Source organism: Lotus japonicus, chromosome 1 (genome assembly GCF_012489685.1).
Source record: "Lotus japonicus ecotype B-129 chromosome 1, LjGifu_v1.2".
In the NCBI taxonomy this organism is placed as follows: Eukaryota; Viridiplantae; Streptophyta; class Magnoliopsida; order Fabales; family Fabaceae; genus Lotus; species Lotus japonicus.
The window spans coordinates 93,626,720-93,648,289 of record NC_080041.1 but is presented as its reverse complement, the minus strand read 5'-3'; the positions used below and the strand labels follow the sequence as shown (position 1 = coordinate 93,648,289).

Below are 21,570 nucleotides of genomic sequence, written 5' to 3'. Positions count from 1 at the left end.
AATATATAAAATTTTGTGAAATTTTTTACCTTACTTATCTTAAATTCTATTAGTCTATTTAGGATGAAGTTAAATCATTCTCATAGATGATTCAGACAATTTCTTATTCCCTATGAATTTTCATATTACCAAACTTCATACAATTTTGAAAAATCGGCTCAATATTCTCCAAGCAAAGCAGAAAAAGGAAAATTGGATTGTGAAAAAGGGGATACCACCAAGATTAGTTATTGTCATGAAAACAAAAATGACAAATTATTAGCAACAAAATTCACTCTAATGGGACTAACTTATTCAAAACATTTTTTTATATGCAATTTAACTTTTTCTGTAAACAGGTTTCATAGATTTTTCATAAATAATTTCACCAAATTGAATAAAAAAACAATACCACCAAAGCAATCATAAGTGTTTTGTTTCTATATATAAGCAATTCCAATTTATTTATTTCATTATTAATTATGCAGTGTAATTGTATTAAAAAAAAAGACGTGTCGCGCGCGTAATACCAACCAGGAAATGGAAAGCAAGTGGTTAATTGAAGAAGTGAGTTGGGTAGTTAGAACTGTACTACTATAGATAAAAAAACATGAAAAGCAAAGTTCTAATTTAGTATATCTGTACGTGTAAGTTCTTTTTTTTTGAAAGTGTCTGTACGTGTAAGTTACTACTTATCAATTTTTGTGATACATATGAAATACGAAATGAGGTGGTTTTTAGAGGGGGAAATTTGGATTTTTCAACAGTGTTAGAATTGATTAAGTGGAGATCTTGGCTCTGGAACAAGTCAAATCTGCATAATTTCAGAAATTCTCTATTTAAGTGGTATAATAACCCTGTCTTATGTGTTCAAGGACTCTAATTTGTGGAGGTGGGTAGCGTGGACTTGCTTGTTATATTTGTGGGCATGGGATGGTACCATATTACCTTGCTGTTTGCTGCTTTGGACTTATGCAGAAAGAACTTTCTCTTTCCATAGTGGTGGGAAGTCTGATCCTTTGATTGGTACCTTATTTTATTGTAATGGGTCACTTATATTGGGTTTCATTCTCGTTGGGGTAGCTCATGGTTCTAGCACCTATTCCTTGTGTAACATCAGGTGGTTGGGATCAATACTTTTAGTATGTTTTTTCCTTCTAGTATGTTTCTCAGTACTTTTTGGGTTGTAGTATTTTGGCTACTTCTCATCATTCTTTTGTATTTGGATTTAGCACTTCTTGTGCTGAAATTAAATACAGTTTGGCTTATAAAAAAAAATATGAAATACGAAATTTATATCTACTAATTAATGTCTTGGTCTCCCCGCTGTTTATATTTGAGGTCTTTGTCCTCGTGTTGACGGTGGAGAACGTGAACTTTGAGTCAAATATTGAGAACCTGAATTGAACGTATGCTCCAAAGAAAAAACTTAGTCAAAGGTGTCCAAATCCCCATAGTCCCAACGTGTGAGAAAGGATAAGGATACTCCTTCAGTTCTATGAGCTATAGAGTTCCAAAACAGACTGCTGAATTTGTAATTTAAAAGATTAATATGGATTTAATTTCTTGTATATTCCCATTAATATAGTTTGTTCCTCGACAACATGCATTTATAGATACGAGTCCGTTTAAATATATTTTAGGTTCCTAACTTTGAAATAAATCAAATTAGCTAGCTAGTTGGAAAAAAATCTTTGAAGTTCTACGAACTTTTTTAATCGAATTAAGTCATTTTACTTATGTGTCATTAATTTTAACTAGTCAACCGTTAGGTGGTGAGCCTAATTTCATAAGTTTGTGCTTATCAAAATAAAAAGTGATGAACCTAATTACCTAAAGAGTGACTACATGAGCTTTTTAGCATGAGCTTTGATCCCTCTAAAATACTTTAATGAGTAAAATACACTCCCCTCCCTTCAGGTTTGCCAAAATGACACTCAGCCTCATTCTTAACCAAAATCTACACTCCACCCCACTCAATCTAACAAGTTAACTACATGTTAAAAGATGCTAACAGAATATTCTCTTTAATTCCAAACTAATAAATTTAAATATTTAAATAATAATAAAATTAAAAAATTCCGTTTATTACTTTTTATTTCAAGAAGTTTAAGATATTTACAATTAAATATTTTCACAATGTTATATAGGAATATCAATAACATTTAAGTTTACAAATATAAATTTAGACTAAACAAATACTTCTATTTTTCTTTTAACTTATTTTCATGATTAATTGTACTAACAAAATTTCATGATTAATTAGATGATATTTATTCCACTGAAAAGCTCAAAAACAAATTTATGATTGTTCTAGTCACCTTCTCAATTAGTATATTATTAGCTTCATAGATTGGTTGCACTTGCAACATGCAATATTATCTTAGCAAATAAAATGCGAAATGCAACAAATAACAGATGATTATTACGTGAGGTGCTTGGTATACTAGAATAACTGAATGAGGTATAGTTTCATATCTCAAAAAAATGGATTTAAATTCTTAGTAATCTCAATCACATGATGTTGTATGTCCTCCAATGATAGCTCAAGTGGTAAGAGCTTGGGGATATATGAGTTGGGTATGGGCAGTTGCAATTTATCTTTTCAATGTACCAATATAAAATTAAAATATAATTCATATATCTTGAAATTATATAATCCAAGATGAATTTTATGAAGAAAAAAATCATATAATATCATAAATTATATTGTGAGAATATTTGTAGCTTTCGTCAAAATATAATACAGTAAATAGTTTAAAATAGATTATTATAAAAATATTAATCGTAAATTTCTTAAACTTTTTTAAATAAAAATAATAATAATTTTTTTTTTTATTATTTGAAAATTTAAATCTATTAGTTTGGAATTAAAGAGAATATTCCGTGAGCATCTTTTAAGATGTAGTTAACTTGGTAGAGTAGGTGGGGTGGAGTGTAGATTTTAATTAAGAATGAGGCTGAGTGTTATATTGGCAAACCTCAAGGGAGGGGAGTGTATTTTACTCTACTTTAATTAATTTAAGTCCCTCCTCTTCCTCTTCCATTTCATCCATAGCTCAAATTTACAAACAGAAATTCATTTCAAGTCACCTTCTTTTTACTCCAACCTAAACCAAAACAAAACAACTTCAAACCCTCTGTTACACATTTAAACCAAGAATAACAACAAACAAACACTTTTTCTCCAAGCACCATTGTTGTCTGCGCCGCCGGCAAGGGCTTTTCAGATCACCGGTAGGAAGCCTCCGTTGTCGTCCTCCTCCATGAAGAGGAAGTGCAACTCTGAGACCTTGGGTTTCTGCCAAGTGTGGCATTTCATCTACTCCAAACCCTCATTTTGTTGGATCTTCCTTAAAAAACATTCCTTTTTATGGTAGATTTTTTGGATCCATAATTACTAACACCAAATTAATAAACCCAAAGTTGTAATGAGTGAGTGATTACAACTTTTTTGGGTTTTCTGGAACGTTGGGGATGAGATGTTGTGTACAAAAATCGTTCCTTTTTATGTTGGGCTGATGATAATGGTTTTTGGTTCTTATTTTTTGTTAAAATGGGAAAAGAGGGTTTGGAGTTGCTTTGTTTTGGTATGGGTTGGAGTAAGGAGAAGGTGACTTGGGATGAATTTCTAGAATTTTTTGGTTTGAGGATTTGAGCTATGGAGAAAATGGAAGAAGTGGGGAGAAGAAGAGGAAGACGGTGAAAGCAAAATGACTTAATTTGATTAAAACAAATTTTTAAAGACACGTAAGCAAAATGACTTAAATTGAAGACACGTAAGCAAAATGACTTAATTTGATTAAAACAAATTTTCAAAGATGACATTTTGAAGTTTTTTTTTCCAGGGTCCCAATTTGATTCCTCTTAAAAAGTCAGGATCGAAACATATTTAAACCATAGGGCTCTAGTGGGTGGCAAATGGCAATATGAAAACCTAGGTGCAGCTATGGTGGACTCTTTTCACAATCATATTTTAATTGTAGTAATTTGATCTTTTTAATTACTTAATAATTGAGGTTTTTTTATGGTAAGATGATATTTCATCAGAAAATCAACGGTAGAATATCCGAGCAAATACAAGAATACAAAAAATAGTAATATCTTCAAGCCAAAATGAGTTTGGATGAAAATAAGAGAGTTTTGCTAAATAATGAGCTACTATATTAGCATCTCTGGCCTTTAGACATGAAGTAAATAGAAGAATTAACGGATCCAGAAATTTGATGTAGTGAGGGCAATATATATATATATATATATATATATATATATATATATATATATATATAAATTCGAAACAAGTTTTTTTACATATACTATTAAAAGTGAGGACATTTTTTTACCAAAGGGGACACAAGTGATGACATTTTTTACCTAATAGATCATAAAAAAACACATACTTTTACTACTCAAGTGAGGGCATTTAGCAGTGTGAGACACAAGTGAGGGCATTTAGCAATGTGGAACATAAGTGAGGTCTTTTTTTTATCAAAGGAGCCATAAAAAACCACATACTTTTACCACTAAATTTTTTTTCGAATGTTTTTTCCAAAATTAAGTGAGGGCACTTGCCCTCATACCATTACACTTATATTCGTCCCAAGAAGAAAATGAAGTTGCTATGGTCTTGATCTCAGCTACTACAAGGGTCAAGTAGGAGTTTTGTTGAGAAATACATTTGGTTGCATTGATAACCATCATCATAGAGTCAATTTCAATGCACAACTACAACAAACCCTTGTCTAGAGCTAGAACTAATCCCTTCTTCACCGCCACCTCTTCCGCAAAATCAACACCAAGGTTCACTGCATTAGACCCAACAACTGCACACACTACTTCACCATCATCTTCCCTTATCACCGCTCCATACTCCTAACCAGTGGTTGTTTTCCCGGCATCCATGTTCGGCAACGAAACTAGATCCAAAGACTTCCATCATCGCGATAAGTCCTTAGCTAGACCTTGCACGAAGCTCGCTTCACTCGAACCAGCAGATCGCAGATTCGCCATTCGCTTGTATTCGACAAGCTCCTTCATTGTTGTAGGTGTGGCAGAACTTAGTTTAGTATCCGTACCCTCAAAACAGAGTAATATGATTGATTACATATGTAAAACTCTTTACAATGTTAGTAAATATAAATTATATCATAAAAGTTATGTGATTTAATCTTGTGAGACTAAAGAAGAACACAAATCACAATATTTTTTAAAATATTTTGAGTCATTCACATTTTACTTTCTATTTCATTTCATTTTCATAAAATTTTTTTGTACTATCCCTTTCTTCTTTATTTGTTTCATCATTTATTATATTTTTCCTTCCTCTTTTATGTTTGTATCTCTTTTGATACAAATGTAAAAAGAATTTGAACAAAAAATTGTTTTTCTAAATTGAATAAATTTGTAATAATGACTAATATTAAAGTATACAATTAGTTACCAACGGGTGGTTGGTTCATGTGGTACATGTTTGATTCCCCTTAAGCAAGGTCTCGAATTTGAGTATTGTTGGTGAAAAAACCTCCACTGAAAGAATTAGTCCACCATGATGTGGATGTTCCTAGCTCGAACAATGAAGCAGGATACCTTTTTTACATAAAAAAAAAATATACAATCAGTTTTTTTGTTGGTGTATCACCAAAATCATTTAAGCTTTTAATTTTATTGTATTAAAAATCAAAACCCGTGTAATAAAAATAGCATGCACATAATAATAAATTCATAGGCCGGGCCAGTCTCCTTAGCCCAAAAGTTTGTATAGGCCGCTGCACTATTACTTTTCGGGTCAAACTACGGGTCGTTACCGAAAACCCGACCCGCATCTTGGCTCATTCTTCGCAATGAGCTTTGGATTATCAGAGATAGTGTCACCGTGTCACTACATTGCTCATACAAAAAGAAGAAGCTAGTATTTTTCTCTCAAATGTCTCAGACCTTGCAACTTTCATTCTCTTCAAGTGCATTCAATTCTTCATTCAAGGTGAAGAGAGTTAGGCCTCACTGTCATAGAATCCTATGCTCCTATGACCAATCTAGTCTCAAAGATGAAGATGATGCTGATTATGGAAGGTCTCATAGTGTGAATTTTTTATTTCACCCCAAAGTTTGTTAGTCTAGATAATTTATCTGTTGTAGACAAGAAAATGAAATGGGTATTAATTTTCTCACCACCCCATTATTAGATATTCATACCATCCCCTTCCGCACTTTCAATTTAATTAATGTATAATTTGTGTTCCGCACTTATAAGTGCTATGGTGTGATATTGGTTCCGGCACACATAAGTGCGGTAAATTTGGGTGGTAAGGGAATGTGTTTGGATGGTACAAAAATCAATGCCCAAATGGATTATGGAATTATCTATGGGGAGGAAATTAATAAAGTTGATGAAGCATTTTGGGGCACAGTTCCACTGGCTCATTTCAATTATCAAATTTTAGATAAGATTATTTGTTGTTGACAAGGAAAGTAGTGAATTTTGTGAAATTTTTAAAGGGTTTAGTTGAATTCATCAATCCAAGCTTTGGAATTTTTAATGTATTTCTGTGTCCCAATGACCTAGTTTTCATCTTGTTATGATGTTTCAGAGGTCCAGGCTTGTCGCGGGTCATACTGGTTGAGAGATATAGCAATGGTACTTCTAAGAGGTTTTTACTTAACTATACTGTGACATGATAATCATTGTTATGTTTGCTCGTTTCTTGAAAAATTCTAGTAACTTCCTGGGCTTAATTACATAAATTTCACAATGGCTGCCATCCTCAAAACATGTTTAAATTATGACCTTTTGACCCCCTTATGACTGCAGATATGTATTAGGTGATGATTTGCAGTTGCAAACCTTTCTTGTTGAGGAGGATAAATCTACAGCAAACAGGTTCGGGGTTTTGCATTCCCCTGATCAAAGACTATCCTGGCTTCCAGAGATAATCAAAGATTTTATTCTACCAGCAGGCTTTCCTGGTGATTTACTAACATATCTCTCATTATTCATCTATAATATGTTAAACACCACATGTTCCTGTCAATAATCTCATTTTTTCTTTGATGCCACTGAAGTAGCATCCAACTCGTGATAAATTTCTAATCATTTGAGACATGCTTAAGGGTGACTTGAACAAATAGTTGGAGAGTAGAATACTAGAAGAAACAAACATTAAAAATTTAGTGGATGCTTCACAGAGAAACATATGGAGTTTTAACTTCATTGATTACATGAAGTTGGAGGGTAACCATTTGTTTACTTACCTTCATCAGTCATGATGCAGGATCAGTTTCAGATGATTACTTGCACTACATGTTACTACAGTTCCCTACCAATGTCACTGGATGGATCTGTCACACCTTAGTCACTTCAAGTCTCCTAAGGGTATGCCAATCTTGCTCAAGCATGCTGATTTTTTTCTCAAGGACATGCAATGTGAATATTTGGTCAATTTTTATGTTATGACTATGTGAATCTGGCGTGCTACATGGTAGTGAGGCTTAATTTTTAGTGCACAAAATCCCATTGTGAATGTCAGTGAGGCTTAAAGCCAAATCTTAAAAATCGTTAGTGGTAGTTCTACCATCTACTTGCTACATGAATGATTACAGTTTTCTAAATTATGTTGATGTACATTATGAACCCAACTCTTTAATAGCTAACTCTGTTCCTTCAAAAAAAATTAATAAATGTTTACTTCATGTTACAATGTGATTTTGCAGCAAAGTGTAATGCAATTCTATGTGCTATATAACAATGTTAGCTTCTGTTTGAAAATTATTTCTCTGCCACATAAATGTGAGGAATGATGATTGTGGTTCCGTCCTTTGTATCAAAGTTTCTACTTCGCTTGCAGGCTGTTGGCATTGGCTCTTTTTCTGGTACCACAGCAGCTGCTTCTGCTGCTGCCATCAGGTGACTCAAATTTTAAAGCTTGCAAATTTTGTATACAAATACAACATTTATATGCATATAGAAATGTTTTAAACACTTTCATGCAACCATTTACTTGTTACCTTCATGTTTCATGGTTTTATATTTAGATGGGTCTCAAAGGACGGCATTGGAGCTTTTGGACGCTTATTCATTGGTCTGGCAATCTTGACAAAAGCTAAAGGAAGCAGAAGATTATGTGCTAAAATTTTATCTTTAACTGAGTGTTGATACTTTTTCAGGTGGGCGGTTTGGAAATCTCTTTGATGATGATCCAAAACAATGGAGAATGTATGCAGACTTCATTGGCAGTGCTGGAAGGTCTTAGTAGTATGCCTTGGTGTTTTCCTATGGAAATATGCAAGTAAATTCTGGCTCTAAAGAAACTCTTACGCTGCTGGTATCTCATGCAGCATTTTTGATCTGACAACCCAAGTATATCCTGCCTATTTCCTTCCTTTGGCATCGCTTGGAAATCTTACTAAGGTACTTTATTATGCTACTTTAATCTGTCAAAAGGATGACTATGTTGTATTAAAAAAGTACTATAAATAGATTATTATTAATTATTATTTCAAAGATATCAAATGATTTAAAGTAACATCTAATGATTATCTCTGGGAAATTTGTCATTTTCTGTTACCCTTCTTTTCCTACTATTAACTTCTTTTATGCAAGGAGGAAAGTGTAAAAAAAAAGAATTATATCCTGGAAGAGAGAGAGAGAGAGAGAACAACAAAAGCCTTTTCCCACTAGGTCGGATTGAATACATGGATCAAATAGTGTTATAATGTATCATGAGTCATGTTTAATGGTTGCCAAAAAGAAAAAAAGAAATGCAAAGAAATAAAGACAGTGGGAATGGGGATATAGAAAGTAATGCCTGTCATCTTTTGATCGTTTTGTAGGAAAGAAGAACATGAGATAGATGCTGAATTGGTGATGTGATTTCTTATTCTGCCATATTTTGAACATAGATAAATATATGTAGCTTTGTACTAAAATTAAAAGTTTGGTACTTAACTGTTTCTTTTTTTTCGCCTGTTTTTTTTTGGGATGGGGGGGGATTGATTCTTTGCACCTAGAGCTATGAACTCTGAAGCACCGGTACTGCAAAATTGCTGAAGTATCGGTGTCGTTCCTGTATCTGATACTGATATGCGTACTATACTCCTAGATACATCTCTGAGCAGTATCTTTCATTTTTTTTATGGAATTAAGGTCCAATACTTTTGGGATATACCTTCAAGAAGTTTGAGATATATTTTCAAAAACCTGCCTTAAACTTCTAGTATTTTCTTGTTCAATATGATAAGGTTAACAGAGAAATTGGAGTCCAATACATATTTCTTTGTTCATTCCTTCGAGAGAAACAAAATGGTCCCTAATAGGGCAAAGGATTTGGCTTATGTTCACTCCGACCTCTAACTCTTGTCTAGCTAAGATAAAGAATATACTAAAGGAGAGACAATGTTATTGGATATTAGTGGAGATGTACATGATGACGGTGAACTTCTTGAATTTATAGAGTCATCTCTTGATGAACTCTACTCGACATAGAAGCTATACATTTTTTAATGATGGGAATGAGAGATGAAAATGATACAATTAGTTTTAGACAGTAAACAATATGCAATTGAATAGAGCTAAAACTTCTTCTAAATATGACTAGTTAAGCTCTGGCATTCTAACATTGATAAAATAAAAGTAATTTTTTGTTACATGTTTATAAATATCTAGGCCATATTGTATCTTGATTCCTGAGTTTTTAAGAATTCTCTGTGTCCCTATATCCTTGTCATATCATATCAAGTATCTAGGCATCGTGAACTGACTCAACTGAGAGCTTTTCCTTTTATATTCTTTCTTTTTCTTGGTCCTCATATTCCAAAGAGTGGCCACCTTATTTTTTCTTTCACCTCCTGTGCATCCTCTCAAACAAATGTTTAGCAACCTATAACTTCGAAAATGTCACCTCCTAGCCCAAATAAAAGATAATTATTGTATCAAAAAAGATGGATGGCGTAGTCTGTGTACGGATTTCTCTTACTAAAACTTAAAAGGACTGTTAACGGAAATTCATGTCTCATGGGATGAAAGTGACTTTAGTTGAATGTAACAGAGATCCAAACATTTAATAGTTGGCTCATTAATGGTTGTATAACTTTCTGAGTTTGCTATTCTAACAGGCGGTAGCAAGAGGACTAAAAGATCCTTCTTTTCGTGTGATCCAAAACCACTTTGCGATTTCAGGAAATCTCGGGGAGATAGCAGCAAAGGTATGGTCTCATATCATAAATTATGAGTAAACCTACTCTAATTTCTGGTAATAATTTTTCTTATGTGTATCTATAAATCATCAGGAGTTTAATGAAATCTGCATTGGCATTTGTTCTTTTCATGCTTTCAAGTATTAATCTTAACTCTCCTATCTATGAATACATCTACATAAAGAAAAATTATGTTTGTGTTGCTCGTTGTATTAAAGTGATGTTGTAAGTTAATTTTAATTTCATGATTTATATTTTCACTATACCCTTGTTAACTCGAGTAAAAACACTTATTCAAGGCTCTTGGGTAGGAGTTGACCCACCAATCTAATGAGACGGTTAATGACAAAACTAGGCTGAGATTATGCTATTGGCAAGAAGCCTTGAATAATGAATCAAGATATGATGTTAAACAATATATATAGTATATACCTCAGTATTCATGATAAAATTATAATTCGATATCAATAGTAGATGCTTCTTATCATTTTTGTTTTTTAATTTCTTGGTTACATATATCAGGCCAGGTTATGCCTAAGCTTTTAAGATGTTCTTGAGAAAATGATTGAGCTGGAAAGCCAAGTTGAGACGTTGGACCCAGAGGGAACTGGTTAGTACAAATGTTCAGCAAAGTGTTAAGTAACTTGATTCACCAATTATCATTCATAAGTTCCCTTTAGGTTCAACATCTTGGCTTGGCATGACTTTTAAAGAAGAAGCTACAAATGATAGTTGTTCTCTCATGTAAACTGTTTGGAAAATGCAAAGGGATCTCCTCACGTTTGTTTCATAAATAAATCTCAGGAAGAAGTTTGGGAAGTGGTTGCTCAACTGATTGGCCTTGCTTTGGGTATATTGATACTGGTAAAATAATTTTTCAGGATGGCTTTATTTCTTATTGTAGCAGCACCAAGATACTGTTGGTAGGCATGCTACTTTTAACTTTAGCTTTTGACTGCAGGATACACCTGGCGTTGTAAAGTCGTATCAAGTGCTTTCATTAACTTGGTTGAGTATGCGGCTTCTGCATCTTTGGCTACGCTATGAATCACTTTCAGTCCTCCAGTTTAACACAGTGAGTATGCAGTGCATCAACCAACATTGAATCTATTTCAAATAAATCTGTATGCATGAAAGCTGGTATGAAGACATTTAAAATCTGAGTTCATGCATGCCTTTGTGGGAGAAGATATCACCTTTTACTACCGTTAGTAATGATTATTCTGTGTTCTTGCTTTATGGGTTTATGTGAGGGTGAAACTTATCCCAATCCTCGCACCTTGGTCCAGAGCGAGGATTGGGATAAGTTTTTCCCGTTCTCTTTAGTTCTATTTGAACTAAGCCGACTACCGACTTGGTAAAGTAATCAATTGCCAGAATTCGAAACTTTCTCTGACCGGTGGCAAGAGGGAAAGGGCCTCTCATATCCATCCCCCACTGTGCAAAGGGCCACGGACTTAGGATAGGGCTAAGTGGGGCTGATGGTTGATGTTGGAGGTTGGCCTGCCTTTGACATTTTTCACACCGGTGGACAAGCGCTGTAGCATCTTCCTGATGACTCGGCCTGTAGTAGCCCCCTGTCTCGATTTAGGAGGGGAAATGAATTTAGGAAGGATCCGATACCAAGTGACTAGAGAGTCTTACTAATGGCATACTTTTTCAGTGTTGTCGGAATAGGACCTTTTGGCACGGAGTAGGAGCATTCATATTGAGTGTGACTCTCCGAAAGCCATCAAAGTTGAAACCCATGCTGTTCGGCAGGGATGTTGTGTGTTTTACTTTTTTCTTTCAAGTGCAGGTGGGTTCCAAATATTTCATATGTATGAGGCACACATATATAGGAACAATAAAAGAATTTTACAACAGCATTTCCTCTAAATAGTAATGGATGAAATCCGCCAATATCTGTTCTAATATTGACTTGTTTGATTTCTCATTGTGCAACTCTTTCTTACAGATAAATCTTAAGCGTGCTCGCATACTGGTAAAATCACATGTATTACACTCCACTGTTCCAGGTTACATTCAGAAAAATTCAGTGATTTTCTGTGTGAGTTATTACCCTTTGCAGAAATATCCAATTTACTGGATGGGTTTATTTCAGGATGCCTGGATTGCAACAGGGAAGAGAATATATTAGCATGGCCACAGTTCTTGAAGCCAAAAATCATATTTGGCTTGCCCTTGGAGAAGATGGATGGCGTGGGAGGATCTCATTTCATGGTATTGGATCATCGATGCTGCTATTGTCCCAATTTTATGAAGGAAATCAAGATAATTATAATAATTTTGATAACTTTTGCAATCAAGATAATTAAACATCATAATCATTATTACATAAATAAGGGATCATAGTCACATGATTTCAGGACACCAATAATGAGAATAAAGGGATAATAAAACATGCCTCTTAATTCTATTGTTACTACTTGACTTGAGGATTTTCCTCCCCTTCTTTCTCAAATTTGATGGGAATTCTAATTTGATAGCATGTGTAGTTTCTATCTATCATTAATGCGTTGGAGAATGGAAAGTGAAAGAAAGTTCCATATTTTAATCCACCACAAACTTCAAGTTGGTTCTTATAAAAAGGAGTGAAGGACCAAAGCTATATCTCTAATTTGGTTCTCATAATAAGAAACGGGGGGAGCATTTTTTTAGGCCTCATTTTCAACTGTGAAAATAAGTTATATATATGCATGTATGTGGTGATAACTAGGGTTTGTGTTTTTTTCATGCATGAAACTTATTTGTTTGGTTCTTGAAAGATACTTTATATGCATGTTGCACTTCTAAATCATGTTGGGTAATGGTTGATCTAAAAAAAAACATGCACTAAAATGTTCCTTATAATGGAGAAATTATGAGAGCACATGAGGATTCACATTTATAGATTCATTTGCATCCAAAGGCACCCAACTGGAAATTTTATGATTAATGTTACAATGGGGCAGGTGGAGGCACTTATCAAATTATATGCGAATGAGAAATATATCCTTATGGTGAACCAGCAGCCAGAAGATTTGGAGTTTTATGTTTCTTTCAAGGTATGCTTTAATTCTCTTTTCCGAATTGCATAAAAAAGACCTAATTTGACATAGATTTCATTATTATTTAGACATAAACACCGTTTATGATACTTTACAACTTAAGCTTATGGAATAATTGTTTCTGGACATGGTTTAGAGCTTATGTGACCAACTGCTCAGGAGATTGATCAGTCCCACCCCCATGTTTTAAACAAAGATTGAATTTTGGCACATGATAAGTGGGCTAGTGCTTTGTTAATGCTCCAAGCCTAAAAGGGTTCTTGCATTTTGGGGGGGGGGGGACTTGTAGCTGCTGCTTCATTGATTCTTCTAGCTTCTGCTTATGTGTTTGATTCCGCAAGATGCTGCTTCTCCAATTTTCAAAGAGGACGGCACAATTATTTCAAGAAAATGAGCAGCTGCTGCTCACTTGAGCAATTTCCTCTTACTTCCCCTTGTCCTAGTATAGAATGTTGGAAAAGGACATCTTTCTAAGTACAGGAAGAGGAACCATATAAAAAGTGTTAACAACTCACTTGGCAATGTTAGCAAAGGTTGTAAAGAAACAGGGAAAAAGCATAAAGGGCATGAAGAAAAGGTAGAAGTAATCGGAGAAATAACAACTTAAGGAAATGAAGACAAAGCAGAAAATCAAGGAAATACTGATTGTTCTAGCAATTGTTAGGGGAGCTATATAGGAGATTATTATGCAGTTCGTGAGTGCCTGTGTTTGTGTTGAACAGCTTTACAGCACCTTCTCATTTAATAATCACACTGCAGGTTGGAGCTTCAAGTGTCTCAGTATTGCGAAGTGTGTGGCAGGCATTTTGGCTAAGTGAGAACTGGGATAGCAAGGGTAATGTTTGTGATCAACTTGCTAATAGCCTAATGGAATTGGAAGATAGGTTTGAAGATTTCATTCAAAAGTTGAAAAGTGCTGGATGGGACACCCAGCAATTAAAATTGAAGGTTCCCAAAGAAATCTCAATTGATGATATCAATCCTCTCTAACTTCTAAAATGGCATGTTTTCATCATTACTATGACCATGAGGTTCTTGAGAGTTGAAACCTAAAATATAACCACAGCCAAATAAAAAACTGCAAGCAGAGTGGCGATCATTCAGAGAAAAAAAATCTATTATTCACATGTACAACAAATGGAGAAAACGTATTTATGGTGGCCAATTGGCTTATAGTTTTAACTCATTGAATACCTTATACTAGCTTTGATACTGCATTCCTTGGAAGGCTCCTTCTGTATAAAAAAGCTTTTGTCAATATTGTTTAAAATAATTCATGTTGGCTATATTTTTGGGGAAAGTTCATGCTTGCTATTCAGGACTTCTGTGGGTGTACAGTGTAATCCTACAATCTGTAGTCATACAATTCATTATTCTTTCTTCATAGAGAAGTTCCTTGGTTTACCTTGAGAGGGAGCTATTGATGCTGATTTAATAAAATTGAATGCATATTAATTGGAAAATGAGGGTATTTGGTGTTAAATCTAGCTTGATGGGTGTCTTGGATGGTACTTTTTACCATGTATGTGCTGCCCTTAATTATGTAGTTGCTTGTGATGCTTTCATACTTGCAAGCAAGGAACCACGGATTGGTATCTTCTCATGTCAGTGAAACATTGTGTCTATTTCTCTTCATAAATATTCAAAGGATTCGACCTATTTAATACCTATGTAAAGAGAAAATAAACACAAAATTTTAACGTGACAATGTCATGTGAAGCTTCGACGTCAGAGGATCCTGATCGATTGGTTCCTTCCCAAATCCTTGAAGTTGCCTACTTTTCTGATTTGCCTCCAATATGCTGTCATATATCTCTGGACAGTCCTTAATTAGCATAATACAAAAATTGATATGCTATACTTTCTTTACTGAAGTGTAAATGTATCATCCCCATTAGATCAATGCCTTATGTGGACGGGAAGGATCTCTAACTATAGCTGGTTCTTACACTTCAATGTAAACTTTCTAGGAAAATAGATGTATGCACTTTCCAAGCTTAATTGTACTGGTATGCAATTGAAGTTTCCAATTAGGTGTTCCAATGTTGCACGCAACAGGTTATCATGTCACATAACGATAATGATATAGCAATAATCCAAATACTACCATGTGGACAAAGTAGCTCCTTCAATTAGGCAATGCACTTAGGCCTTAGCTTCTTGGTTTGCTGCTATTCCATTCCAGCCTTGAAAAACTTTTGAATTACTTGAGTGATTGAAGTTTCAGTTGTTTATGTAGTGTTATTACATGTCTATAGAAGCAAACTAATAGGAAAGCATTGGAAGAGAAAGAAGGGAAATTATATATTAATACATGTCGTATGTACTATGAAGGGTGTAGAGCATTTAAAGACTGGGCCTAGTTAAAGTTTCTTGGAGGTCCACGTTGATTTCATGCTGTCATGTACTCATGTGCATGAAAAAAATTGCATAGCTGAAGAAGCGTATGTGGGAAAAATGATATGTCTATCTGTTTGGTTTTCATTTGTATTTTCTGTTTTTTTTTTCCGTTTCATTCTCTTCTCAGTTTTTTTTAATTTATCATTATCATTTGTATTATAACTCTCTCCTTTAAATTTTAATTTAAACAAATTATATTTTCTGATTGGCGGAATTCAATGTGATGGCTACATAAACAAAATTTACACTAATGATGCATATACTGTTAATTGTTTTGATACATCTATTAGGCATGATAATATAAGATTATACAATACATTATGGACATCATTTACTCACATTGTATTGTATAGTGCATCAATTCACTCTTATACATTAAAACAATGAATTATTTAATCCACCTTATAGATGATGGATAAGGCATGATAAGAATATGATGTATAAACTATTTGAATATATGTAATTAACTGCCACCACCACCACGCTTCACCACTGCTACCATTGTTGCTACCATCATCATTATCGCTACTACTACCACCCCCGCTGCCGCCTCCCCTGCCGCCGCGACTACCACCACCATGCTTCACCACTACCACCATCGTTGCTGCCGCCACTACTACCACCGTTATCGCTGTCACCACCACCATCCCCACCGCCATCACTTTCCAATACCACCATCACCACCCTCACTTCCTCCATCGCCGCAACTACTCAGCATCACCACTGCCACCTCTACTACACTACCACAACCCCCACCCTCCATTACCGCCTCCACTATTGTCGTCGCTGCCATCACCACTATCTTCATCGCCCATTAATATCATCCTCATTTTAATATTACCTTTCATTATTCAATATTTCACAAAGCAAAGAGTTATACTAACTTAAACAATATAATAAATTATACAGTGTATGACAAAACACTGTATAGTATTAAATTTTTATCAGACGTTATACTATAAAGCATACTAAATAGCCTTAAATAAAAATATAAAACATCATCGAGATGTTTTGAAATATTAGTTCTTAAAGTCCAAAACGACAACTATTTTAGGAACATTGTTTAAAAACAATTTATATCGAAGGAATTTTTTCTTTTTCTGTTTTTAAAAATAAAAAATTAATTATAAAAATTGTAATTAACCAGCTTTTAAAATTTTGATGAAATCTATTTTCTCTAAAAGTTAGTTCTGAACTTCTGATATGAGAATTTAAGCGCATGGATCAGGTGTGCTCGTTCTAGCTTAAGGAGATATGTCGGTGTTTCATAATGTTATACTCCCCCTAAACAAAAATGAGAGTTACTCTATTTTTTATTAAAAAGTTAATTATATCTCAAGACACACTCTCGAGTATTCTAATGTAAGCAATACTTAACTTCCACCTGTTTTTTCTTGGTCAAGAACTTCCACTTGTCTTCTGCCACCTTATCGTCATTTCTTTAATATTTTGCTTTCTATTTATTGAGGAGTTGGCATGTCGTTATCTCCAAATTAAATTAAAGCTTTATTTAATTTTCTGTTTTTGTCTGCGAATTGAATTAGTTTGAGTAACCACTTTTCAATTAATAGTAACTCTAGCCTAGAACTATGGTCAGTAAGAGCCTACTTGGGCAAGTATCATCCAGGAGAAAGTGCCAACACTTCATGCTAAACACCCACCCAAATGGTATATCAAAAGAAAATGGTTGTTGTTTACCACATGAATTGAAGTTTGAGAAGTTGTATGGCCAATCAACGATCAATTTAAAATTCATGGAATTGTAACTTCTTGAACAAAGTATTATATATATTCTATCAAATTCTCCAATCACATATATAAAATGCCAAGTGTTTATTTTTTTTAAAATTTTCTTTCAAAAAAAATATATTTAAAATTTAACAATTAAATTTTAATAAATATCATTTATTTTTAGAAATAAAGTCAATTTGTCATTGTTTCAATGAAAAACTTGACAAAATGAAGATAAGGAATTTAATTTAAGTTTTTTCTTTAAAAAAAACCCACAATGTCATTTTGATGTATAGTTCTAAACCGATAGTTAACAATAGTAGACATACAGACAAGTGAGACGCTAAAGGACATATAAACTCGTGGCGGTTTTTAATTACCACATGTTCTTTAACGCACGTAAATTATGACGGTTAAAAATCTCTCACAAATCTCTATATGTTGCTAGAGTGTACGCCACTTTGCATACGCCTATCAATAATTTCCAGTCCCAAAATTATATCTTTTCTTTTGACAGGGAATCTAAATTGTTCTAGATAAAGGTAAGTTTCATTAGGATTAGATTCTGTCGTGACATGAAAACTAAACAAAACTAATATTGCATTGAGAAAGATAATTGAGCATAAGATATTGCATACTCTCCAACGTACTCCCTTAAATGATAAGGTTTTCCAGCAAGACAAACCATTCTCCTTTTCTTGTTTCACTATCAAAATGAGAGGAAATTATATGCAAGAACAAATATTAACAATGGTGAATCTCTTTGTGATCAGTTTCTTTACGCAACTGCAGCCAACGAGTTTTTTTTTTAACGTGGCAGCCAACAAGTTTTTTGTTAGATATATAGCAAAGTCACTATCTCTTCGGCCAATTACTTTCTATTATCTCTTTGTAGGAGATTTTAGTTACATTGTATTGACAAGTTTAACAAAATTTTACCATATATTTTTACATTGCTAATCATTTCTATTTGACTGAGCCTTCTTCCTTGCTTGGTCAACATTTTGTGAACTTTTAATTTTTTTATTATTTTAATACAGACCGACCACCCGACCTAAATCACAAATCACATTAAGTTTTTATACAGTTTGGATTTAGATCCTCTACGACGTGTTCATCCTCTCCCACCAATAAATCATCTTAAGTTTTTAATCTTCACAATTAATAACAAGAACCAATAATTTTGATTGTGCAGTAGAGTACTGCAGAGTATATCTGCTATGGAAGATTCATTCTCGGTTTACTTTGGATCAACCTCAACATATTCCCACTCGGCTTTTCCTACAATTTATTATCACCTTATTTTTCTTCATGTCTCTTATATATCTCCCATTTCTCACTCTTCTCTTTTTAGATGTGAGAAAGTTTTATTCACATATTGATAGAAACAACGAAAATAGAGAAAATGAGTAATACAATATATAGGTGGCATGATAAAAAAATAACAGTGTTATGAAGATAAAATGTGTGGGAAATAAAGAAGCGTGAAAGTGAATCAAAATTATTTCTTGTACATGCATCGCCAAGCAAAATTGATACTTGTAAGACCCGTGATTAATTAAGGGAAATAAACTTGGTTAATTTTTCAGTTTAGTGCTTTAATGCTTGTATAGCATGACCTTTATGTGTGAATTGGTATGATGAATTTAATCGAATGAAAATAATTTTTTGATTATTAAAATCGAAGTGTCGTCGAAGAACTCGATCCTGTTTCAAAAACGATGTATTGTCGTCTAGAATGTTATTTAACCATCGAATTATTGTCTGGATGAGAATTAAATATTTTTCTTATCATTACCATAATGTACTTGTGTTAAATGAATGAGTATCCTGTGATAGTGTGATATATGTTCATGTGACTTGGGTCCTTGTGAAATACCTGCTTGAGAATATATCGTATCGCATAATATATATACATATACACAATCATAACTGTGTAAGTATGATATATATATACACCCTTGCACACCATGTTTGTATGTTGAGTTTGGACGACGGATGATTGCCAGACGATGGATAACGACTAGATCACACACTATTATACCTCTGGGAATGTCCAACTGGTGTTGTCAATGAGGAGAGCTCTATGGAGGAGAAGTAGAGTCTTGTTTAAGGTTAGAACATTTTAGTTAGAAAGCTTACCGTTGTTGCATGTACGACGACCTACGAGTCTGTTTCACTTAAGGGTAGGTTACGACATCTAGCTGTTGTGTGGTCTACTCTGCGTGGAGATCACATAGAGCTTGTCGGGCATATGAGATCTTTGATATTTCTAGTAGGAGTCTTTGATTGTACATATATTTATGGATGTAAGGTTATCCATTATTGGATAATTATTATGCATTTGTTAGAGCATTTTTTAGAAAAGAAAGAAAGATGTTTCAAAAAAAAAAACCTACATCTTTATGGTTTGGAAAGACAACCAACATGTTTAATCTACTTTTGAGTCACTAAATAACCCCTTAATAATTACAAACACCTCGGGTCACCCTTCATTTGATGTAATCAATAAGTCGTGATGTCATCTGACCCTCTTTCCATCGTTGATCTTTACATATGTTCTGGATGTCCAAATGTGTTTGTCACTACTATAAGTGGCCTACATATCAAAACCCGTCTCTAAAACTATAGGTGGAAGGTATTAGAATTTGAGAGATCTAACTCAACCCTGAAACTAGTTCAAGAGTTTAGGATTGCACTACTCTTTATAAACACTTAATTGACCATATCTCTAGTTAATTTGGGACTTCTCAACACACCCACTCACGCACAACCCACATTTGGAGCGTGGAATATCCAGGAATGAACATGACATAAGCTTTGATACCATATTAGAATTTGAGATGTCCAACTCAACCAAAAAACTAGCTCAAGAGTTAAAGATTGTTTTACCATTTATAAACACTTATTTCGCCATACTTGTAGTTAATGTGAGACTTCTCAAGAGCCTCTGTGATGATCAAGTGATCAAGAATTCGATCATTACCGCCCCCTATTATTCTAATAAAATGTGAAATTTCAACATATAATAGCTAGTGAGCCTCTTTTATGAAGGGACGTGTTAGAAATATAATATACAATTATTTTGTATCTCCTAACCAATAACTTAAGTTTTGGAATAATTGGTTAGTTTAGAATGGAGTGTTAAACACTCCTTTTTCCATTTAGGAATTTCTAGATGTCGGGTTCAGATTTGGATCAATCAAACAACCGATGAACAATCCTATAGGGAAGCGAGCAAAATGAATCTCGCCTGAATGGCGATGAAAATGATAGTGGCATTTTGGTAATTAACAATAACTGACACCATGACGTGTTATTTCCCATTAATATGTGTACAAAAGAAATGTGTTACGTGTAGTCCAAGTGAAAACCCACCCTGCAAACTACCCAACACATTTTTGCGTTCCCCAACTCTCTCTCTCTCTCTCTCTCTCTCTCTCTGCCACTCTCTCTTTCTCTCTCTCCATCTGAAACTGCTCTGGTTTGGCACGAGGATGATGTTGTTGTTGATGTTCTTCGCAGGTAACAATACGAGGTACTTTTCCTATAGAAATGGACTATGATGAAGAATTTGGTCATGTTATTTTTTTGTGGTGTTTCTAGTTTTGCTGCTGTGAGGGTTTATGAAGGGGTTTAGTCTGCAAAGAAGGAAGAATCAACATAAAGGAATAGGAGAGATGCGCAAGACTTTCAAGGATTCACTCAAAGCTCTTGAAGCTGACATACAGTTTGCTAATACTCTGTAAATTTTTCTTCTATCCCTTTTCCTTATCTAGAACCCCAACAATTTTTTTAATTTTTTGGTATGAATGTTGAATTATGTGATTTTGGATAATACCCATTTCTCAAATAGCTGGTTTCTTTAGGTAGATGCTAAATTTCTGATTTTTTTAATTTTTTTTTTTTGCTGTGTTGTTGCTGAACCTTGTATAGAACTATACAGTTCAAATTTCTGTTTTTTCAACTTGTATTTTACATTTTATTTTTATTTTTAATCACTCTTATGCTTAAGCTGAAGAAAGAAAATAGTGAACTGTACGCTTGAGGTGGGGCTTAATAGGAGAATAAAATATGGGAATTGAGTTGAAGGAAAGGAAATGAAAGGTGGAAGGGGGGGTAAGAGTAAGAAAATGCAATCATGCTCTTGTTGAAGCAAAGGTGTTAAAGTGTTCATTTTTTCTATGGAATATAGATTTGTAAACCCAAAAAACTTATCATT

At 34.0% G+C, this 21,570-nt stretch overlaps 1 protein-coding gene across 2 annotated transcripts; it reads left to right on the top strand.

Moving 5' to 3' along the window:
• The first annotated feature begins 5,863 nt into the window (after positions 1 to 5,863).
• LOC130727934 (protein root UVB sensitive 5) lies at positions 5,864 to 14,680 on the top strand. 2 transcript variants are annotated; one of them, XM_057579247.1, is made up of 15 exons: positions 5,864 to 6,048; positions 6,567 to 6,626; positions 6,788 to 6,942; positions 7,248 to 7,348; positions 7,821 to 7,879; positions 8,008 to 8,054; positions 8,140 to 8,218; positions 8,311 to 8,383; positions 10,087 to 10,176; positions 10,972 to 11,031; positions 11,129 to 11,242; positions 12,125 to 12,185; positions 12,272 to 12,390; positions 13,122 to 13,214; positions 13,977 to 14,680. In XM_057579247.1, exons 1-15 carry the CDS (start codon positions 5,903 to 5,905, stop codon positions 14,205 to 14,207), a joined length of 1,488 nt encoding a protein of 495 aa, XP_057435230.1. In that variant the 5' UTR covers positions 5,864 to 5,902; the 3' UTR covers positions 14,208 to 14,680. The 2 variants fall into 2 exon arrangements, with proteins under 2 accessions (XP_057435230.1, XP_057435231.1); XM_057579248.1 differs by having other exon boundaries at positions 13,354 to 14,117.
• Positions 14,681 to 21,570: the final 6,890 nt, after the last annotated feature.